Source organism: Pyxicephalus adspersus, chromosome 5 (assembly GCF_032062135.1).
Source record: "Pyxicephalus adspersus chromosome 5, UCB_Pads_2.0, whole genome shotgun sequence".
NCBI classification, from domain to species: Eukaryota; Metazoa; Chordata; class Amphibia; order Anura; family Pyxicephalidae; genus Pyxicephalus; species Pyxicephalus adspersus.
Window position 1 is genome coordinate 66703757 of NC_092862.1, and position 21414 is coordinate 66725170.

At 34.7% G+C, this 21414-nt stretch overlaps 1 protein-coding gene across 1 annotated transcript; it reads right to left on the reverse strand.

Moving 5' to 3' along the window:
- Positions 1–1489: 1489 nt before the first annotated feature.
- LOC140332020 (serpin B10-like) lies at positions 1490–14610 on the reverse strand. The gene is made up of 7 exons (XM_072413332.1): positions 14568–14610; positions 9514–9695; positions 7366–7503; positions 7063–7180; positions 5676–5818; positions 3496–3654; positions 1490–2995 (listed from the first exon to the last, which is right to left on the reverse strand). Exons 2-7 carry the CDS (start codon positions 9676–9678, stop codon positions 2594–2596), a joined length of 1125 nt encoding a protein of 374 aa, XP_072269433.1. The 5' UTR covers positions 9679–9695; positions 14568–14610; the 3' UTR covers positions 1490–2593.
- Positions 14611–21414: the final 6804 nt, after the last annotated feature.

A 21414-nucleotide genomic window follows, 5' to 3' on the forward strand; every position in this document is an offset into this window, starting at 1 on the left:
CGACACTTTCCTTCAGCAGTGACGCTTGTAATATGCAGCACAGTATACAAATGTGACGTCAGTCACTGCGTCTGTCTGACTGTTTCTCGGTACAAGTGTGATGGTGTGCACGCCGACTGGGTACCCTGACACACTGACTGACTACAGGACAGGAGCAATACAGTACAATATACAACTATCTATCTGACTAACAGTGAAACACTCTACCTATCTGAGCAGAGTAGATTACAGTACTGAAGCAATACAGTACAATACAACTATCTATCTGAATAATAGTGAAACAGTCTAACTATCTAACTAACTGCAGCAATTTAATTTTACTTTAACACTGCCAGCAGCACAGAGAGGTTGCATCTGCTAGCAGATCTCCATCACTAGTGGTAAATGCAGGCAAGCCCTGGCTGCCTGTGTGGCATGCAATGAAAGACAGCCAATCGGCTGCCTACCTCTACAAAGATGGGGGAATGGATCCCTGCTCTTATTGGAGGGCCCTAGGCATTGTGAGGGAGGTCCCTAGGCACTGTGGGAGGGACGAATTCACGAACCACATGTTTTTCAGGTCGGGTCTCCCCGAATTCGAACGGCCATATTCGGGTCTAATATAAAGACGTCCCGAATTTGAACACCAACACTAATCATTACCACTATCTAATGATATTTTCCATTACATAAGTTTTTTAGGATTTTTATGTCAGTACTTGATGTTCTTATGTATTAACGCTTATTAACATTAGTTTAGTCACTAGTATGGATGACAATATAAGTGATTCATGTGTTTGTTTATGTTTCACAATACCTTATACCTTATGGAATCTTGTATCTACATATCTATATTTAAATGTACATACTCTTCTGTGATTTGTATTTTTCAATATATGTTACATGAATTTATATGCAGACCATGCAGTCCTCACAACACTATACCCCTGAAGAAGCCAACCCTGGCGAAATTGCGAAAACATATTATCTTGTACAGAGAACCTTCGTCTAGTATTAATATGCCAGTCCTGTGAAATTGTAACAGGACTGGAGATATGTGATTAGATGTGATGACATTAGATGTGATTATTATAATTATGTATGGATCAACAGTATATCAAAACACACGAGTATGAAATGAAATGTAAAAAAAGTGCTGCTATCATCATGCATTTTTTACATTTTTACAAGGACACGTTACCCGACCTCACACCTGGGAAGTGCATGATCAGGTGGCATGAGCTGAAACCAGAACAAGAAAATGGCCTGTCCATGTGAGAAAGAAGAAGCAGGACCAACTGGACTTGGCTTGAAGAGGGATTGAAGGCTTTTGAAAAAAATAAAGATGTTTTTTCTTAATGAAAGTTCTTCTTTAAAGGCAAGTGACCCTTTATAAACAACTCCAAAGTACCATATACTTTAACCTGTGAAAGAGAAAAACTAAAAAAAGAAAACCACACTCATAACTTTTTTCATGTTTTAAAAATAAACATAGATGTATTTATTCACATTCACTTTATAGGCATTACTATTGATTACTTTGTTGAATGTTAGCAGTGACAGACACACTGTGTTCCCTAGGCTTTTACTTGAGTGGGTACCTCTTTTTATAATCAAATCAGTTTATATTTGAGATTATATATATTCACTAAAGTGTTTATACTGTATTTTTCGGACCATAGGATGCACTTTTTCCCCCAAAACTGGTGGAGGGGGAAATGGGGGTGTCTTTTATGGCCTGAATACCCTCCCGCGCTTCCAAGGGGGGCCCCTGCAGGCGGCTGCAGTTCCATCTAACCTGGCATCCCCCTGCAGCATGGCCCCCTTTGTTCCACAGCCTCCCCTGCCCAGATTACAAAAAACATAAAGCCGTCCACACCTACCTTAACCTATCGATCTCAGAGCCCCGTGTTCCCCCTCCCTGTGTTTATCACCAGCTCTTGTCTATAGAGATGCTGGGGATGTGTTTCTGTGTGAGAAGGCTCCCTGTAACAGTGGGAAGTGGGGAGGGAGGCAGAGAGAGCAGGAGGTGGGCAGTGTGAGGTGAGCAGTGTTGGATTTCTTGTGCAGCACGTCATTCTCCTATGACAGGTGAGCTGTAGCTTTCCTGTCATGTTCTGCCATGCATTCTCTCTGTGCAATGTTCTGCCATGCATTCTATCTGTGCAACGTTCTGCCATTCAATTTCTCTGTGCAATGTTCTGCCATGCAATTTCTTTGTGCAATGTTCTGCCGTGCAATGTCTCTGTGCAATGTTCTGCCATGCAATTTCTCTTTGCAATGTTCTGCCATGCAGTCTCTCTTTGCAATGTTCTGCCATGCAATTACTCTTATGGTCAGGTGCGTTTTATGGTCCAAAAATATGGTCCTTTATAAATATATACAGACTAAAAAATGTGTATTTACAAGGCAACCACAAGAGCATGGATAATTTATTAAAAAACACAATTCTCCTGCCATTTTAGATACTAAAATGTAACAAAAGTACAATGTCAAACATATATTATGTTTTTGAAGTAAACTAATATAAAAGAATAATAATTTTTTACATTACAAATGGATGTTAAAGTGAGTTCAGAGAGTTTTAGAAGTGGTGATCTTCATATAAATTTTCTTAGGGTTTGTTTACCACTCCATAAAGCACTATACAGTTTGATTGGTTGTGTTTGATAACAACGTAAAATGGGCGATCTGCCTTAATTTCATCATTTGGAATACTACGAAACGACATTACAGAGGCAGTAGAACTTGCAGCTTCAGTCCCTTTTTCATTCACTTCAAGGGAAGTTTGGTGGTATACTTCAGACATGAACATATTGCCCTGGTCAGTCATTCCAGAGAAGTTTGCCTTGACCTGGCTAAATGGATCTGTAACTCCCATGGATGTCAATGTTTGCTTTAGTGACAAGGTTTTTACCACTTTAAATTTTGGCAGCTGTAGTGCTATATTAGTCAGCTTCATACCTGCAGAACTGATCCAAGTATTCAGTTTTTCATATGACATCATCTTATTTACCTGTTTTTGGAAAAAATAAAAGAAGATGAAGAATGAATAAATTAACTTTTTAACTTTATACAGGTCACCATGAACTAAAAATGTAAAAGATTCTATGAAAGGAACGTACATTGTCCGAAAGGAGAGGAAAGCTGCAGTACAGATACCCTGAGGTAACTAAAGGAATCTTTGTAAATCTTTCAACTGATCCTTGTCTACCTGGGTGTATATGTAATATATATTTAACAGCAAATATTAGAACCATGAAAATATGAAAGAGAACTTGTCACAGTCAGTGTTAATTGAGACAGTTGTTAGTAGCTGTTATACTTGTCCAACTTTTGAAGGATGTGGATAGGCACTGTGTAAAGGTGCATGGGTTTAGTATGTCCCTAGTATTCTGCTGGTTTTGCAGCTGTAGCATCCAGAGCTGGGTTTGAGACTTGGTTGTGATAGACACCAGTAATTGTACCTGGTTATATTTATTTTTAACACAAAGTTCTGTTTTGCACAGCACTTACCGTTTTAAAAATTTCATTGCTGTCTGGAATTATTGTCACCATACTAAAATCTCCTTTTGGTCCATATGGTAGTTCCACGATTTTTAATCCAGGGTTCTCTACATATTTTATTTTAAAGGTATTTACTATAGACATCATTTTTACTGGTACTTGGGCATTCTGAAAAACATATGAAATTATTTTAGCATCTACAGATTATACAGTGGAATCATGAATTTAACATTTTCATAAGCGTGTCAACATTAATTACATTTTTATTAATTAGTCATGTGACCTCATGGTATAATCCTATACTATAAATATATAAAACTTTTTATTGCCACCTCATGGTTGTGTGCTAATATGCAATTCTAAAACGGTAAATTGACTTTTTACTGTCACCTAATGGTTGTATGTTAGAACTGCAAGAATGCATAATGGGATTAAAACCAGCACTTACTTAAACTATAAACTACATTTATCTAACCTAATAAAACACTTCACACTAAATCTTTTATGGCATAATACGGGATTTATGCATTTGGCTTTGCTCCATTACCATTTTAAATAAGTAATTCAACTCTTTACTGTTGCCCTATTGTTATTTGTTAAAACTGTGCAATTTATACATGATAGTGGTCAGAGTATATTCTGATGTTAAAGGGTCACTGCACCCAAATTTGTTTTTTTTTTTTGATGCTGCACAGTTTACCTATCTGTTATTTCTTTCTTTCAGATTCTGCTGGTGCCATCTTTCTTCCCAGAAGACACAGCTAAAACAGTAAATACAAAGATGCTCCACTCTCTCAACTGGATCTTTTGCATTAGAATTAGAATATCCCAGGCCGGGCAGGAACAAATCCAAGAGATACATTTGCAAAATCTCAATAATAGTAACTATCAGCTCCCCAAACTCAAATGATAGCTAAAAAATAAATATCTTACAGCACTGAGGATGTGGATATCATTACTATCATAAATAATATGGGTATGAGATTTGCATATACACACTTTATTTGCAATGATTTCCTCTGAATGTTCCAGTTTCCTTCCTTAATCCAAAATATTCAGTGGATTACAGCCTAGGTGTCACACACACATACCCATAACTGAGGGTAATCTACAAAACAGGAATTCTTTATAATTGCCTCACAGCAGAGTGAGACAAATTGCAGTATGGTTGAGAGATAACATTAGGTTAAATCGAATTTCAAAAGTTGTTTTGAGTGACTCATAAGGTCATGCCACGTTACTGCTTTGGTTAGTGTGGTTGACAAAGTAAAATACAACTGTGTGCCCATGAACCTTTCACCACAGCTCTGTGTGTGAAAGTAAATCTATACTGAAAACTTTTTTTCTTTTAAGTTTTGGATAGAGTTAGAAAGAATAAAAACTTATGTCAGGTTTTACTACAGACAGAGAGTATATTAGAGAGATGCTTGCCAGGACAGCTAGTGAAAGGTACATTACAGACAAAAGTGAAGATGTATTTTTAATTAGGTACAGTATGGGAAATGCTAGAACGTCTGTCAGTTTGTATTGTTGTCTATGTCTATATTGCAGATTTATCCCTCGCTTTCTGTCTGGTAATAGGTTGTGCCTTTAAGACAGAATGAAAGGGGAAATCTCTCTAATGAACCTCCTACAGCAGTAAAACTGATGAGTGTTAACCTTTGCATATGTAAGAGTAAATGAAAAGGCTTTGGATATAGACAAAATGGGTCTGATTTATTAAATTTCTACAATACTGGAGAAGAGAGACTATCATGGGAGAACCTGGGTGATACAACAAACCTGGAATGGATTTGATCCTGGATTGAAAAAAAATCACCAACTATTAGCAAATGATCTTTAGAACTGCTTTCACATTGTTAAAAACAGAAAATCTATTTAAGGTTTTCTGGATCGCCCAGGTTCTCCCATAATAGTCTATCTCCCCCTGCCTTGGGGAGCCTTCATATATCACGCTCAATATGTTCACAAACATTAGTAGCCAATGGAAATAAATAGCCATGGGTAGAAAAAAAGTGTGGACCAGTTCACATAAAGACAGTGGATAACAATGATAATCTTGATGGAAATGTTCTTAGTCGAAGAAAACTATTGTATACCTACAGATGGGTACGATTCAGTAAATATTTTTGCTATTTTGTTTATATATAATTAGGAAAATAGGTAATTATATGCAAGGATGTACATACCGACAGTAAGGTAAAGGTATCATCGCGGGTCCGTGATTCACGAAACTGTTTTGTCCAGTTTGCAGCAAAATACAATGCGTTCGTAACAATCAGTGCTGTGTTTGGTGAAACAGATTGCTCTGGCAATAATTGTGGAATTTTCCCTTTAAATTAGTAAAATAAATGCATTAAAATCATCTCTGGCTCATTGCAAAACAAAGATTTTTAAGTAACATTTTAACAGCCAATGACACTCCATGATCAAGATGTCACGTCATTCATTCCGTTTTAGTTCCTCACATCCATTCAACTATTTTTTTCTACACAACTGTGTGGAAGTATTAGGAGTGTTAAAAATCATAACTTGAAAAAATGTGCTTTTTATATTATTGACTAATTGAATTGAATATACCCATTTTTGGGTGAAGATTTAGGATATTTTTATTACATTAGCAAGGTAGTAAATCCTGGTATATTCCTGGCAAAGTGTGATGCTCTACTTCCTCTGTCAGAAATGATAATAGGGCAATTTAGCTGTTGGGATATTTAAGGCATGAAAGAAGACAGAAACTAACTTAAATCACCAGGTTTCATCTAAAGCTAAAATACACTTTTGGATAGACTGACTGTTTAATAAAAAAAATAGAACAAATGCAGAGCATTTTGAAATCAACAGAAAATGGTGGTAAGATGATCAATTGCTGAAAATCTGCTTTATTCCATATATTACAACAATTCTATTATTACAATAATATAAATCATTTTAAGGCCCATTGGTGTATTCACATTCCAGTAAGTGACAAATAATAGTTAGAAAAATATCAAAGCTTTATGTTTATTGTATTCTGCAAGTGTTTGTTTTTTTTACATTGTTTTCACATCTATTTATGGTCATCATACTGAGACTCTGACTCATGGATAGTTTATGATTCATTTAAATTCCATTTATTTACTGGTATTGACCTAGATTATCTGACCTTGTTATCTGCTAATTTCCCAGCCTGTTACATTTGTTGTACTGTAGTATACCAACTTTGCAGTGATCCAGGATGAATGGGCATGGTTCCCTAAATATAGCTAACCAAATGTGCACGTTGGAGTTTCAAGAAGGCTTAGAGCTTACAAAGTTAGTTAGTTACTTTACATGTTGAGTTTTACAGCTATTTGGGACTGGTCATTCTGCTGAAAAATCCTAATGAAAGGACTTCATTCACTCATTAGATATTGTTTCTATACATTATTCACTAGTTGAATTCTGACATCTGATTTCCATCCAGAATGAATTCCCAATGTAACTAGAATTTATCTTTTAAATCATATTAGTACTTTGCAGCATATATTTCCTGTACACTTTTTTTATTTAATATGTGTCCTATTTTTATAGCACTAAATAAAAAATAACACATACCATTTGTCTGTTGACTAATCCAGTTATTGATGTACTGTCTTGATTTATCTGCATTGTTATAAAAGTCTAGTTGTTCCAAGCCTCCATTATACAGACTCTTTGTATCTTCCAAAAATGTCTGAAAAACAAAGAATAGGAATGCGGAATTATGATTTTTTTTTTTACTATTTATTCTAAAGAGTTTTAACTATAATAACTAAAGAATGTCACGGATGCCTTCAAGCTTATCTCCAGGCAAACAGATGAATACATAAAAAGCTGTTGACAAAATTATTAAAGAAATGTTCAAAATATTATTCTTACCTGATGAAATTTAAAAGACTTTTGTCCAAATAATTTGTTGGCAATAATTAATGTATGTCCATCACTTTTTTTCTCCAACACCTCCCAAAGGTTTTTGCATTCTAAATGAACCTCTTTACCATCGCTGACGTGCATCGCCTTGTAATATGAAAAAGTATATTGTTATTGTTACTATTGACATGTTTATAATAAAAAATAGAAACATTATATATCTTTTATTCAATATCATTATCAATTTTATCTTGATAAGCTTTCTTTAAAAAAAAACATATATAGCTGAGAAAAGAGCTTATTAGCAGAATTGAGAGTAGCACGTTTGATCATACATGTCTACACCATACATGATTGTTAGGGTTGTACAACGGTTTTTATTATTGGGACTGTTACTTTCAATCCTGTTTATAAATAAATAAGGGTTTGCCATTAAAAGTACTATTTCCTTCATTACAGATGACAATAATTCATGTATTTTTTAAAAAGTCTACATGAGGTTTCTGATTTACATTCAGACTTCAATGTTTAGGTTTTTAATGTTGACGTTTTTAATGTTGATAATTGTAAAGAACTTGGGGCCTAAATCAGGGATATATCATACAGTACATTTCAGGGGGAGTACAACTGTGAGAAGTCACAGAGTCTGGAAGCTCTGGCAGATGATACATAACAATAGAAAGCCATGCTGAACTGCATTTTTAAAGTATTAAAATAGGTACAGAAGGAGAGGAAGCCAATCCCGCAGTGATAATGTTAGAAAATACTACTAGAGTGGTTGCCGAGCCAATAGTACTCGGCAACCACTCCCTATTAAATTAGGTATATAATACAAATCAAGAGAGAATCTTGCACCATTTCTGGAATATGCATTTCTGTTTTGGATGCAAATCACAAAAAATGTATTCTCCTCTAAGAAGACTATATATATTTTTTACATATATATATATCCTCTTGACTTCATTTGGAATAAATGCTTTTTAATACCTGATTGCAATAAAAAAATATATATGAACACTACTGCGGTATGTACCTTATATATAGAAATACAATAAGAATAATATATACTACTCTTAATACTTCATTAAACCTGTTCATAGTTCATACTTAACACATTAGCATTGTACTACTCTTTCCATCAGCGTTAATTGCAGCCTGAATTACCTCACTGACCATCCTGTTACATTATTCCAATATTTCCACTTTGTTTTGCAATCACTACCTCAAACGTAAGTAACTCTACCTTTTTACAAGTATACTTTCCTTCCTATAATGACTATTGGCAATGTAATATGTATAATAAATATACTAGATGATTTTTATGGCATCAGATATGAAATTATGAGTATATAATTCCAGGTATAGGTATAGTTATTCACTTATACAAAATCAAATATGATGTCTCATTGTGATCATTTTGAATTTCTTTGAAAGTATTTTTGAGTTGTCCTTTATAGATATACTTAATTGTACACCAAGATTTGACATTATGTTGACTATGTTTAAATTATATGAGTTGTTCTATCTTCTCTAAATTATGTGTAGACCATACAGCCCTCCCAACAACAAACCCTATAAGAAGCCACAATTTAGCGAAACGCGTCGGGACATATGTGACCTAAATAGGTCCCCCCTTTGATTTTATGATCACTATATGGTGCTAGAACACTACTGTCTAGAATAGTTATACCAATCTTGTGACTGTTAAGAGTGGGGATACTATTTACAATTATACCGAATAATGATGTATGGATCAATAATGTACAAATATATAATTAATATTTTGCACTAATTTTGGAGCTTCAAACCTCTTTCTTTCTGCTATATGTAGTCTTTAATACTGTATTCTACAGAGGTGGCTCACATTTACACACATAGGTAGGAGAGAACTAACCCTTTTCTCACTCTAAGAAAAATATTGGAGGGGAATAACATTGTCTTAAATAAATTATGCATATGATGTAACCAAATGATGCAAAATTTGTCTCTTCACTGCAAATAGAAAGAGTTATTTCTTTGTTTCAACCTCAGCATACAAAAAAACTTCTACACATTAAATACTGAAAAAAATGAAATCTCTTGCAATGGACCTAGTTCTTGACAGATCAGTATACCATACAAAAAAGCATTGCTTTATTATTACAAATCTAAACTTACCTTGCGTATCTGGGCAGCTGTGTTACCACTAGATCCCAGCAACAGGGTTAAAAATGCAGTAAATAAACTCAGAGGCGAGAATATAGCATTTTGACCTTCTGCACTTTTGCTTATTTCTAGGAAAGCATCAACTGCAAACTGGTTGTTTGCAGCACAAATATCCATTTTTTTGTCTGCCAAATCTGAAGAAGAAAAGTAAAAACAAAAATTGATATTAATACTTGTATTATGACCTGCATTTTTAGTAATTATTGATTTTGGGCAATAAATGTTAAATAGTTCCTGTTCTTATATTTACAAGTTCATAGACTGTTTAGTGACAATTCACTATGTGAAAGTCAGAAAAATATAACATATTTTATAGTATGGGTTACAGCAGAACTAACTTTACCTATCCTTTACAGATCAATCCATCTTAGCCTCTATTCAGGTCTGTATGTGCCATGGGGCTGCACATTTGATCAATTATGACAGCAGCCATTTGAAGGCATATTATTCTGGCTGAGAGCTGATCTAAGTACACTAAAAATGGTTTACTTCTGGAGAAAGAAATCTTTATAGAATAAAGTTGTTTGTGTACGTTGTTTATGGGAATGACCACTGTGCATTTCTATGGAGGAGAGCACAATGGAATGCCATATATATATATATATATATATAGCAATAGTGAATAATAAAAATACCCAAGATACCTTCCCAGCATAGTATAGTGACTAGTAATGACTTCTGTTTACTTACTATAAATATGTCCAGATATAATTACTTTGTTAGGACATGGGGAAAAGTACATTTTTAATTTAACACAGTTGCTGTCAAATGGGTCTTAGAAAGAACAAGCTGAAATAACATGGGAGTAAATATTCTTTTAAAATGTAAATGTTCTCCAAGTCCATGAAAGGGCTACATCCTAAAAAGAAATCATATGATAACTGGAAAAATTAAATAGTCTGAGCCAAGAAGCATTTCAGCATTTTTCTACATACTGGCAGCTATCAACAAATGAACTTCAGGATTCAGAATAGAAGAAGGAGAACAGGTATACTTAACAGGTGTCATTGTTGGTCAAAGTGCTGCCAGTGCGCTAGATAAAAGTCCAAAAACCTTTGATTTACTTGCCCAGAAATTCATTTGCCAGCGCATGCTGCCCACATATTCTGGGGAAGAAACTCTTTAAAATGTTTCACTTGTTAGTTTTGAATAAAACAAATATGGCCTTCTGTGTCGCTATTGGGGACATTACAAAATAAAATGAAAAATGTATGATCATCGGTTTTCATTAAAGGAGTGCAGTAAGCACTTTCTAAAAACTCTCATTTTATGTTAGACTGGTTATGCACATGTGAGAGTAACTGAGTTTAAATCTGTAAAACATAAGACTCTCTAGTAATTATAAAATAATACATAACTATCTGGAAATGAAAAGAGTTTTACTTTTAACATTTCACATGAATTGTTCATCTTTATATTTCTAAGTTGTTAAATTATACAGATAGATAGATAGATAGATAGATAGACAGAAAGATAGATAGATAGATAGATAGATAGATAGATAGATAGATAGATAGATAGATAGATAGATAGAAAACATACAGATATAAAAACATATTAGATTGCTTAAGTATGTAGGGTTGTTCATGATAATATCATGAAATATTCTGAAAGTTTATTTTATGACTTAAAGCAGAACTTTAGATGTTCAACACAATTATACCTTCTGGGAACATAAATATTTTTAAAACTAAGTACATAAAAGGGTAAAATAAGATAAGCTTCACCCTTTCAAGGAGGCTAAGCTGATAGTAAGATTGCTGGACTTAAGCTATCTAAAAACACATCAGATTAGCTATTTAAAAAAAAAACTACATATTTATTTAATTTATTTAAAATGTATGTATTGTACATGCAATGATTGAAAAGCCCCTTCTGCACATGTCTGAGATTGGGCATGTGCTGAAGCCTCCCGGGAGTCATGACATATGTATCCCAGGAGGCTCTGCACTCTCATTTAGTCTTTACCACCGTGTCGGTAATGACACAAGTCGAGGGGCTTTGCTTTTTTTTTGTTTAAAAAAAAGCAATTATTAGAACAATTTACCTTATATAGAAGGATTATCTACCTTTCTATATAAAGTAAAAATTGCGGTGATAAGTCTGCTTTAAGAAGTCGGTCCCCCCTTCGGCTAGCCATTCTGTAGATGCATCATATAAATATTCTAAGATCCTGCTGTAGGAAAAGTGAAAAACTGAGGGGGGAAACTAGGATTCTAATTTCTTTATATACAAACCAGGGAGATTTTGTCTGACAACAAAAATAAAATTATTTATTGCTCCCCCTAAACAGGACATGAACTAACCATGGAAGCTGTATTGTGAAATAGAGGGATTTATATTTTTAACACAGGAGACAGTTTTTTTTAGGACAAAGGCAGTTATCAATAGGGTGAATAAGGAGTTTAGGAACAGGTTGTTATTGTATGTAATGCCAGACTTTCACTTCAATTGTAAGTTGTGTTCTGGGAACAAGCAGTTTTTACGTGTTTAGATTTTAGGTATATTTTACTTTGTCTACTACAGCCCTGTAAAAAACTTATTATGTGTTCCCATACAGAAATTATGGCTGGTTTGTGTGTAATAAATTGGTCTTGTGGAGACAGATTCAATAGCTATGCTAATCACGAACAGAGGATAAACAAACACAGGCAATGACAGCTTGCATGTAAATAATGAAGCCAATGAGCACCTTCCTATATTTCCACCTTAATTTAGGCAATTGTGATGGGGCATTTTATTTAGGAAGGAGGTAGGAATGTTTTTCAGGAAGTCTATGTTTATTTCTAATACCATTAATTTCAGTTTTCCACCCACAACAATATATTAAAAGTTACACCTACAATGATTGCTTAGAGAACACTTTTGTACACACCTTGGCCCAGTAGTCTTCCAAAAGTAATTTTAAACAGCTTCAGAGTATGACCTAAACCACATATAGTCATGTGAAAAAATATGCCTACTCCTTGAAAATAGATTCTATCAGAATTTGGACAAAGTTTGGTTCTTGCCAAAAACGTTGGGTAGCAAAAAGTAAGGTGTTGGAGGGGAAGAGAGGACTTTACAGAGACAATGAGTTCCCATTCATTTTATCCTGGTGTTGTTTCGCATATATTTGAAAATGCAAGAAAACAAAGACCTTCGTTTTAAAGGTAAATGTTAGAAGGAGTTGAGTAGTTTACCAGAGTGCAACACTGGAGGATGGTTTGTTTTTCTATTTCCAATGTCCCGCACTTGTAAGCATCTTTTATCTAAGGGACTGGCACTTTGTTTTATATATAGCAGTTACCTCCTCAGCCAGGTTTCAATATGACAGCTGTATATTTATTTATGTGCGTGTATATAATATATAAGTGTGTGTGTGTGTATGTATGTGTATATATGTATATATGTTTATATATATTTTTATATATATATATATATATATATATGTAGACAACTGCCTTGTTTGTATAATGTACAGACATGTCATATTATACTTTGCATGTCAAGTCATCTACCAAGGAAAATATTCTGGAATTTTAATGACTTGTCAGGGTGTTCCAATGGATGTGCAATCTTATGATTATGCAACTAGTAATATGTGTAAATGTATTACAAATTACAGTGCAGTACCTTTTTTTAAATAAATCTGAACTCATTAACCTGTGAGCTGCTGGTTCTCATCAGAAAATGCTTTCAGAGCTAATGCTTTTTGTAGACATCAGAACTGAAGACAACAGTTTTCCTTTACCAAAAATTATTAGACAATATCTATATATATATATATATATATATATATATATATATATATATATATATATATATATATGCTGACGGTGTTGATTTGCACTAAATCCTCTCCCCCACATTAGTTTTCTTCTGTTTTATAAATGTTTTCTTTAAAAACATGTAAAAAGTAATGCAAGTGCATAAAAAGTCTGAAAGATTTTTCTTTTAATAAAATGAATGTAGTTTACTATGTAGCATGTCACTGTATCATTTGCAGATATTTATTACCCATAGTGATCATAGTAGAACCTCTAGAGAATGTTGTCTTCTGATTTTATTTCTATAAAACCAGTGACATCTTTGTTGAGGTATTTTCCAGGTGTTATCTAGATTCTGGGCTGAGATGCTGTTTACAAATGGCCTAATCCTGGTGACTGTGGTGTTCTTGGCTATGTTTGCAGCACAGACAAATCTCCCACCTTGCTACTGTGCGGGTCCCCACATGGCTCCTGGCTGCTGCCACCTTGCCAGCTACTCTGCTGCCTGGACTGCGGCACTGGTTCTTAATAGAAAAATCAACTTTTGCAGATTTGACAGCGGGCATCAGTGAGCTGTACTGAACCACTCATTGCGTGCCCCCATTCATTCTGTATTGACCTGCCACAGTTAGATCCTTCATGTAGCATCTTTTCCAAAGCAGTGATTAAACAATAAACGCACCACAACCTCACCAACAGTGAGAAAAATAATCTTAAAATGTTGAAGTCTAAAGGAGAGGAGACTGGCAAAAGCCTCCATCTACCTGCAGCAGACTGATTACATCATCTCAACCTAAACCAAGTCGATTAACCAGAGCTTCAATACTGCAGTTAATGACTCCTATCTAAAAACATCTAAATTGTAACATGTCATAAATGTATTCATGCATACCTATAAACTACCAAAAGGTCCTCTTAAATTATAGCAGATTGATCAAAGTTAGACTCACCTTTCAGAAACCTCCTTAGAGAAAACTGTAAAACACAGTATGCAGAATTTTTCCACCATTTTTCACATTTAGTGGAAATGTGGAAGTAAAAAAACATCAATATTTTATACTTTTTTCCCATGGAATATCATGTTATTGCTGCCAAACTACTTGGTGGCTTATTCTTTCTCAAATCAGAATAATTTTGTTCATGGATACCTAGTACCTGAAAACATCAAGGGCTTTGTTCCTGCCTCACTTCAAGTAGCAAAGACAATTGAATCATGCATAACAGTAATAGAAAAAAAGAAGATTAAAATGACAGTACCTTGGTTGCTTATGCTGTAGATCAAGCGCTCTGAGTTGCACAAGTAATCCTCACAAATATAAATACATTGCCCCTCCCCTGGCAAAATGTTTTATTTGGTATAAGAAGCAGATGAGACATCATTCAGAGAAAATATTAAAAAAAAATCACTGTATTGTTCTCTGGTCTAGGTGTGGTTTTAGGTTGCTATTGCTACATTAGGTTTCAGCATGCAGCAGTATTAATACTTAACATGTGAAATCTCAATGTGCTACACATGTGACACGTTTTAGATGGAAGGCAAACCCTCTCCACCTAAAAAAAAGTAACCTCCATCATAAATGAAACACATATTTCTCTGGTTATAGTCAATTAAAAAAAATAATAAGATAGTAGCCATATTGCTGCACTGACATTTCATTGTGTGTGGAAGATTCCAACAATCCCTAGGTTAGATAACGCTCTGGAACTTAGGGGCCAGATCTCTTCTCTGGAGTTGAAGCAGACCTAGCGCCAGTCATTAGGATCTGGTGAATGCACTTCCTGGCTACGTTCAGAAATACCTAGCACAGCTTAGCCCTTACTGCAGCTCAACTTGTTGCTCCCTGCAAAGTTAGGGCAGCATGGACCAGGATTCCATCTGCAAGGAGTTTGTATGTTTTTCCTGGGTTTCCTCCGGGTATTATGGTTTTCTCCCACATTCCAAAAACATGCACTTATGTTAATTGGCTTCTCCCCAAAAAATTGACCTTAGACTGTGTTATTGACATATGACTTTGGTAGGGACATTAGATTGTGAGCCCCTTAGGCACAGTTAGTAATATGATACTGGACTTAAAAGAGCTGCATAATTTGTTGGCGCTGTATAAATACAAGCATTTCCCCAATTTAAAGTTATATAGTTTTTAATTACAACAGTTAAATCTTAAAAAAATACTATTGCTGTAGATTTTGAAATTATACAGGTAATAATGAAAGCTTATAATGTTACTAAAAGGCCTATGTTATTCATCCCACACAACTGTCATTTTCTAAATCAAGCAGGAGAGTTATGTCTGTAAAGCCTAATTCTATTTAACATGAAATTAGAAAATGCCTGTTGTCTTTGAAGAAGGTAGGCAGGGCTGGAAACTCATTTTTGTAGTCATTTTGGAGAAAAAATACCAAAATACCCATTTGATACGATAGACTTCTTCAGTTATAAGTAAACGCACAGGAAAATATATACCTGCAGGCCTGTTCGCAGCAGGAGGCAATAGGAGTTGCATGGTGTTGTAGATTCTAAAGTTTTTTTGGCTTCAACCATTTAGTAATTGAATTTGAAATCTATGTTTTACATTTATTATGTAAAGAATAATTTGTTGATAACAAAACTTTTTTGTATTTCAGCATTTTGATTTAGATTTGATAGATAATGACATAGGAGATGAAAAAACTTTGTCCTTTGTCCTGAGATTTACTACAAGGTGGTAATTGTCCAACACACCAACTGTTTTCTCTAGTGCCAATTCTAATACAATAGGACGCATCTATGGAATCCAGAACACATTTAAATACAATAGTTATTATATAAAGATAATTACTATATAGTTGTCCTCAATGCCAAGCCTTTTAAAACTGGTGATCTGCAGGATTATTTCTCTATATTATATAATGTAATGCTTTATTATATCAAATATGCACAAGTACCTGTAGCTGAACATCTGAGCATCTTTATATTTATAAAAACTCCCTAATATATTTTAAATATAAATGCAAAAAGATGGTTGGGCATATGAAGTGTGATGTCACATCCCAAATTCAATACCACTTGTACAAACTGTTCTTAAAGAGGAAGGGATGGATTTTAAATGCAATCTTTTTGTCTAACATTAAAACCTTTTAATTATTCTATTTATTTACAAGGATTGACAAACATCTTTATTACTTCCACACATAAAATAAAATATAAAGGGGGAGAGGTTAGCAGTTGGGGTTAGAGTTAGGAATTTAGGTTTGGGGTGTTTGGCGTACCTCCAGACACCAGATACAGCTGCACACTGTACCTGGAGCATGAAGGTTCACTTGACTGATACTAAGTAGAATTAAATACAATATTCACATAGTAGAATAATTCTGCTACTTGATTTTAATGTATTATACTTAAAAGCAGCAACTTTTACAGGATAAATTTATAGCATCTCCTTCATGTTGTCATTTAAGATGCATAAAGTTCTGCACACATGTGGGGGTCTTTCCAAGCTTTTGTGTTGCATGTGGCTGCTCTATAAGCACCCCAGAGACCACAATATTACCCAGACTTACCCTCCCCTTATTCACTTTAATGGGATTTTAACAATCTGAACATTGGGTCAGTTCCAGCAGACTGTTTGAAACCCGAACAGAAGCAAATTCAACCAACATATAGTCCACTTTGTCAGGGGAAATATAGAAAGTAATTATTCTGTGAAAACTATTAAATATACTGTATATACCTACTGGGTAACCATGTTACAAATATCTCAGATTTACAATTGGAGCACTTTATCAGCGGGGGGGGGGGGGGGGGTTCTCAAAAATTGTGGTCAGGCAGTTTTTTTTCTTGCAGAAGTGATAACAGACTCTGCTCCTAGAAATAGCCATATTCTAAGGTTTTTATTAAACTTATAATGCATGCAAATTCATATATTGCTTGTTAGTATAGTGTTTGTTTAAAGTAACCAAGCAAGAATAACATTTGTCAGATAACTGATATTATGTATTATTAGGTAATAAATATGACTTTATTTTCAAAAGCATTGTTGGATGCTACAGAATTACTTTATACTGACTAACACATATAAAACAAAGTCTTAGATTAACAATTATATGAATGAGGTCTGACACACAGACCCTATGCATGACTCTATAAAAGGTTTCACAATATTTTCCCATAGTAGTAGGTGTACTATGTTAAAACTGGAGAAACATTTTCATAGTTTTTAGTTACAGAAGATAATAAAATTAAAATAGTAAAACTGCCATTGATGACTACATTCTGACCATCCAACTATGATGTAGATTCTTCCTACTTCAGTCGTTTCTGAGTCACTGATCTGGAACAAGTGTGCATACCAGAAAATTCAAGGTTTTTTTTAGGGATGAAGTTTAGGGCCTTGTTTGCAAACTAATGTAAATGCAAACAATTAGCATACAGTATTACCACCCTAACAACCACCAACCAATGCTTGTGCTTGAGGCCAATGGATGCCAGTGTACACAGAGGACAGTGTTTTCATTTTGATAACCACCAGCCAATGGGGATGCTTCCTGCTATTTATCATCAACCCGTACCCATCAAAGAACTTTCATTGAATTCAGGCAAGTTTGCCCATGACTAGTCCTTATCTACTTATTCAGGAGCAAAGACTGAAATATTAAAGATAAAGAATTGTTGTGACAGTCATATAACTAGCATTTTCATAATGTCTAGCTAATAATAGCAGTCAGTAAAATTTGAGTCCCAATAAGTGTAAGCAGTAGTAGCTTCAGCCGCATACACACGTGCAAGTATAGTTGTTGGAAAGGATCTTTCACAATCCTTTCCAACGACTAAGGAGGAGGCATGAATGAGTGCTGTACATACAGCACCGTTCTGTTCTATGCAGAGGGGAGAAAGACGAAGCGGCACGCCGCTGCTGGCCGCTGCTTGCTCTCCCCCTTTCCTATGCATTAGGATCGTTCGATGTCCATCGTCCGTGGATTAGCCAGGTCAATCGTTTGGACGATGGGCGCTGTACACACGCCAAATTCTTGTCCGATATTGTCCCTGAGCTGATTATCAGGCGAGAACCATTGGATGTGTGTACATAGCTTTACAGTGATAATTGGGATGACTCTGAACCACCACACTTAAGTCACAAGCCTGTGCCATTGACCCTTGAAGTGATCTTTTCCATAAACTTTGCTATGCAAAACCCATGAGCTATGATCATGGGTTGTGCCAAGGCAGTCTATTAGTAAAACATGACCTGGATATTGAGAATGTTTTCATTTATACATATCCATTCATCCCAATATTTATTGATCTTATCTGTTGCCACATATTACCACATTGTTTGTCTCAATTTAAGTTTTGCAAAGTTCCAAAGAAAACCTATCATGTATGCAATTCAAGTCTCTTCACAGTACCAGTAAAATAAAACCTCTGATTAAACAGATAATTGATACTGATAGAGGTTAAGCAGATCTAATTTGCGGATTCATACAATGCAGTGAGTGGGGTCTATGTGACATGATGTACTAGTAAGCTGACTTCGATGGTCCCCACCCAGGCTACACTCCTGACACACGGTGTGAGCTGGTTATGAGTTACACCTTTATCAGGATTCTAATAACAGTTCTACTCCAAATGTTTTTGGTCACTGAAAGCTACTAATATGGATTTTGAGATCTCTTTCTGCATTTATTTTGTAAAACACTTTACTAGTAGATATGTTTATGATACTAGTTTAATCATTAGCTGAATAAACATTAAAGTGTTTTCAAAGACATTTAAATGTACTCAGTAATTGTTTTGGTTAAAGATTTATCTCAGGTTGTACAACCATCCTTTAATGAAGTATTGGAATATACATAAATAAGGTGTAAAGGGGTATTTTTACTATAATAAGGAGCTAAAAGGTATACAGAAAAGAAAAACACCAAATCTTGAAATAAAGTACATGCATATAACAATTTCTAATTGTGAGCCTTTAGCAAGACAGGACTGTTAACCTCCCTAGCGTTCTAATTCCATCCAAAAGTCCATGCGAAAAGCATTACATTTTTTTTTGGCATTGAAATTTATTTTACAATATAGGCTATAATTCTTAGGCATATCTCGACAAAATATGTCCAATATTTATTAGATTGAATACATTTAATAGTAAATTAATAATTATTACCTTAAAAATTAAAAAAACACAAAAATCTGTTAAAAAAAATAAAAAAAAGTTAAACATGTAATGGAAGTGTACAGTAGCATATATAATATATATATAATATAATAATATATATTATATGAAAAATTCTTTGTATTGGACTCAATACAGCTATTTTGTATTGAATCCAATACAAAAATTATTTGAATTTCCTGCCGATCCGCCTGTCCGGACCAACATCACTGGAAACCCCCGGAGATCGTCTCTGCACTTCACGGCTGAAGATCAGAGGAGCAGGACGTGTCCCCAGGACCTGCAGGGACCAGCAGAACGACGGGGGACGACAACAGAGCAAGGTAAGTGGGGTTTTTTTAGGTTAAAGCTACCCTGAGTGTGATTTAGGATTACCGCTATTTGCAGGTAAAATCCACCCCAAGTCACACTTGTGATTACCGCTAGGGGGTTAAATAATAATTTATATTATGAGAACTCAAGTTTTCCCCAGCATTTAACCTGAGGCTTTTAAATCCCATGGGTGAAATTCCTATGGATTCCAATGGGCTAATCTTCACTAGGGCGTTTCTTTGAAGCACGTTTTGAGCGTTATAGATAACAATCCTTGCAACTTTTTAAAAAATAAAACGCAGGGTAATGTGGGTTAGTGCTGAAAAACGCAGCATGGACATTTTCCAGCATTCCAGGTTAAAGGCAAGCTTTTAAACACTAGTAAAAGTACATAAAAACGCATATAAACACAGTAGTAACATTTACATGCATTTTTAAAACTGTCTGTGTAGACCAAGCCATAAAGAAAGAAAGATCAGAGGCATAAGTTCTTGCTTCTTTATTGTCCTGTCCAGGATGTGGTGGGCCCAGAACTTGGCCAATTTGCTTAACTACAGTGCATTTTGTAGGGGGGTCCAGGATTTTGGGTAGTATTCCCGGAAGGGGTGTCTGGATCACATGCTTAGTTAAACTGACTTACAACCAAATAACACCTTTTTGGCAGGTAGACCAGTTTATGTATTTCATCTATGCGCATTATAAATGTAGTTTAAAAAGTATGATTGTTAGGTCTTACATCATGCGGCTTTGTACAATCTGTTTATAAAACATAGATGACTAATTCTATTGTTTAATAACTATGCCTCCTAAATCCATTGTTACATCTATAATTACATTAGACAGGGATAGATATGTACTATAATGACTAATCATGACTATCTTGGCTCACCCAACAAAATGTCCCTGTTATGTAACATGAACAAAACTCTGGGAAATATAGAATGGATAAAATGTTCACGTTTACAGACTCATTCAATTTCTTTGCACTTAAAGGTAATTTCTGTCACTCCGCACCACAACCTGCATTTTTATGCCTATTCAAATAACTTAGGCCATGGTACAGTATGTCCTGAACTTTTCTCAGCTTAACTATGAGAAAAGTTTTGAAAAAGCTCTGAGTTTGGAGGAGAAATTTGTTACATGATTTTAACAGGACTCATGACTGGGCTCTAATAGCTTTTTTTTACACTTAATAATTCAAACAGCACTTTAACAGTTGCATTTCCAAGAATAAACATCTGAAATTTTCAAGTTTTTTGTGAAGCCCCTAAATTTAGGATTGCCATCAAAATTTCTGGGTAAAAAGACGTGTTAGGCAGACCACAAACTCTGGAATGTAAAATTACATCATTGCAAATTTAGCCTATTTCTATATTTCAATAAATGTTATAACAACAGGACCTTAGACATATGGATTGATATTACAAGTGATAGTCAGTGAGATAGTAAAATATCAGATAAGAATTCGCAATAATTCATGACTGTAGTGTAATGCCTCCAAATTAGCCTAATTTTTACAAAATTGTTTCCACTACAATTTTTACAGCCAAAACAAATTCATGAAAATTGCCTGATGACCCATAATGACTATGCTTTCAGCTATCTTGATTCTTGTCCATAAAATACACATTTTTTTTATGTTA

Bases quoted from the DNA above. Each gene is read 5' to 3' on its own strand.
- LOC140332020 (XM_072413332.1), bottom strand. From the start codon at position 9,678: ATGGATATTTGTGCTGCAAACAACCAGTTTGCAGTTGATGCTTTCCTA. The intron at 7,181-7,365 runs GTAAGAATAATA...TTTGTTTTTCAG, and splicing joins AGTCTTTTAAATTTCATCAG to ACATTTTTGGAAGATACAAA. The intron at 2,996-3,495 runs GTAAGTGCTGTG...TTCCAAAAACAG, and splicing joins GCAATGAAATTTTTAAAACG to GTAAATAAGATGATGTCATA.